This window comes from Gekko japonicus, unplaced genomic scaffold, assembly GCF_001447785.1.
Source record: "Gekko japonicus isolate JY-2015 unplaced genomic scaffold, Gekko_japonicus_V1.1 scaffold923, whole genome shotgun sequence".
Classification (NCBI taxonomy): Eukaryota; Metazoa; Chordata; class Lepidosauria; order Squamata; family Gekkonidae; genus Gekko; species Gekko japonicus.
This window is the reverse complement of record NW_015171530.1, coordinates 576587-579305: the sequence shown is the minus strand read 5'-3', so window position 1 is coordinate 579305 and position 2719 is coordinate 576587. Positions and strand designations below refer to the sequence as shown.

The 2719-nt window shown below is 51.5% G+C and overlaps 1 protein-coding gene across 1 annotated transcript; it reads left to right on the top strand.

Annotated features, from left to right (window-relative positions):
• Positions 1–626: 626 nt before the first annotated feature.
• Positions 627–2067, top strand: LOC107117426 (zinc finger protein 771-like). The gene has a single exon (XM_015419539.1). The coding sequence runs from the start codon at positions 694–696 to the stop codon at positions 1894–1896; it is 1203 nt and encodes a 400-aa protein (XP_015275025.1). The 5' UTR covers positions 627–693; the 3' UTR covers positions 1897–2067.
• Positions 2068–2719: the final 652 nt, after the last annotated feature.

The window sequence follows — 2719 nt, the reverse complement described above, 5'->3', positions numbered from 1 at the left end:
ATTTATTTGCTTCGTTTAGAAGATCCCACCTTCCTCCCTGACCGGGAGAAAGCAGCTCACATCCTTCTCCTTGCCTCCGTTGTATCCTCACAACAACCCTGTGAGGGAGGCTGGGCTGAGAATGCGTGACTGGCCCAAGGTCACCCAACAAGTTTCCATGGCAGGGTGGGGAATCGAACCCGGGTCTCCCATCTCTTAGTCTGACATTCCAACCGTTACACTACACTGGCTCTCTCTTGTCCTTGCTTTTCAAATATTTATTTTCCTACAGAATTCAATAGCAGCAGCAGCAACAACAAATGCTGATTTCTGGCTCTTGTAATCTCTGGGGTCCTTCAGCACAGATCATTCATTCCCATTCGGTTAGCTTTCTCATTGATGAACCAGGAGGGCCACAGGATGGACAGGACCTGGAGCAGAAGGTGGCTGTGGAACGTCTTATGCTTCTTCCTATTCTGCACCAAAAACATATGAATGATATGATAGTCTTTCCTCCCCACACCACATCCTATATGCATTTTTTCTTATCATCAACCAGAAATCTGGACTAGCAGCTATCGGGAGGGGGGCCCTTCAGAGACAAACTTGCCTCAGTTTTTAATTCTTTCTCTTGCAGGAAATGCACTGCTTCTAGCCTTTAAGAAACTGGTACGGGAGAAGAGGCCTGCAGCAAAGAGAGGCCAAATAGTGGAGATGGGAGATGCCACGGCAACAAAAGCAAATCTAGACTATTCAGGCCCGGTGGGTATGGTTAACCATGAATTTTCCACTCCTGAGAAGCAGGGGCACGCAAACAAAAAGGAGCACGCAAACAAACAGGGGCACGCAAACACGTCCCCAAGCAGAAATCGCCCCACGAAAAGGCAAGCATCAGCCCCCAAAGGTAAAAATCCCAAAAGAAGGATACAGGAGACACCGCTGATAACCAATCTTGCTTCCAGGCCACAGATGTCTCAGTCACTCTTGCAAGGAGAAACATCTGGAGGGCAGGGAGTTAACACCGTGTTTGCAACCCCCAAGCCCCGTAAGCACAAGAAGAGACCAGGGCAGCAGGACAGACCCCCAAAGCTGAAGAAGCAGTCATCGTTGCAGGGTGAACCTCCCATACTGAGAACTACACTTGAGGCAAGCGTTGGGCCTCCCAAGCTGAAGAAGGAACGGCCGTTGCCAGATGACACCCCTCCTCAGGAGAAGAGCCAGCCCCAGGAGGAAAAACAGCAGCCGCCACCCGTCAAGGGGAGATTCCCTGAGACTGCCATCCCAATCATCACGTGGCACCCGCCGTTCAGTGCCTCGGTGCTCTCAGACCTCGCGTGTCCAGACTGCGGGCGGGCCTTCAAGCAGAGGGCCGACGTGCGCCGTCACCGGTACGTCCACACCAAGGAGAAGCCGTATGCCTGCAAGCAGTGCGACAAGCGTTTCGGCCACCCAAGCAACCTACACATCCACCTTCGGACGCACAGCGGCGAGCGGCCGTACAAGTGCCCGGAGTGCGGGAAGGCCTTCACCCAGAGCTGCAACCTGCGGACGCACCGCAAGATCCACAGCGGGAGCAAGCCGTTCCGCTGCTGCGTTTGCAGCAAGTCCTTCCTCCACCGCTCCATCCTCACCGTCCACCAGCGCGTGCATACCGGGGAGCGCCCCTACGCCTGCTCCGCCTGCCCCAAGCGCTTCAGGAACAGCTCTTCCTTGGTGCAGCACGTGCGCACGCACACAGGCGAGAGACCTTACGCATGCCAGGTCTGTGAGCAGAGGTTCAGCCAGCGTTCACACCTTGTCAAGCACACCCGTGTCCACCCAGGTGCCACAGGGTCACCGCCCAAGTCCTCTCTGGACCAACAAAAGGGCATTCAACCAAATTCCAAAGACTCTTGCGGAATAGCACAAAGCAGCTGAGTAACTGACCCAAACCCCCACCTGATTGGACTGACAAAGTGCTCCTGGTAAATAAGGAACACATTTTTTTAAAAAAAAGAAGAAGTCCTATTTCAAAACATAAGCGCTTATAGAAACTGTAGACAGTCCCCTCTTTTCAAAAAGGAGGGCGTGCCTCTTTCAAAATGGTACCTGCTGCAACAAGGATGTCTTCTAAAAACCAAATATGCCCTTATTTTTCCATTTTGGAAGCATCGTCTTACTCGGATTATGGATCAAGGAAGATTCCATTAACTGGATGATAATAATAGCATAAATAATAATAGATGATAGTGGAAGAAATAACGGACAATTTGCTCGACTTGAATGGCACCAGTGTTCCCTCTAAGCTGAGTTGGTGTGAGCTGGCTCACAGTTTTTTAGCTTGCGGCTCACACATTTTTGTCTTAGCCCAGGAAGGATGGCTCCAGAGCAAACCAATTTATTCAGTAGCCAAATCGCTTGCTCACAACTTTAATGCCAGTAGCTCACAATGTGGAATTTTTGCTCACAAGATTCCACAGCTTAGAGGGAACATTGAATGGCATCCGAGGAAACCACCTCAAGGCAGGGCCAGCCCTGGCACATAGGAAGTGAAGAACGGCATATTAGTTCAGAACAAATGGTCCACCCAAATAGGCACCCTCTCTTCAGACGGCAGCCAACCAGATTCGACAAGGAAGCTCACAAGCCAGGTGTGATGCCTCGATCTCTCCGTATCCCAACCGTTGGTCGCCAGAGGTGTGCTTGTGTGACGGATGGGGATTGCACGTCTTCCCGGAACTCTCATAATGCCTTGTTGGTG

Bases quoted from the DNA above. Each gene is read 5' to 3' on its own strand.
- LOC107117426 (XM_015419539.1), top strand. From the start codon at position 694: ATGGGAGATGCCACGGCAACAAAAGCAAATCTAGACTATTCAGGCCCG.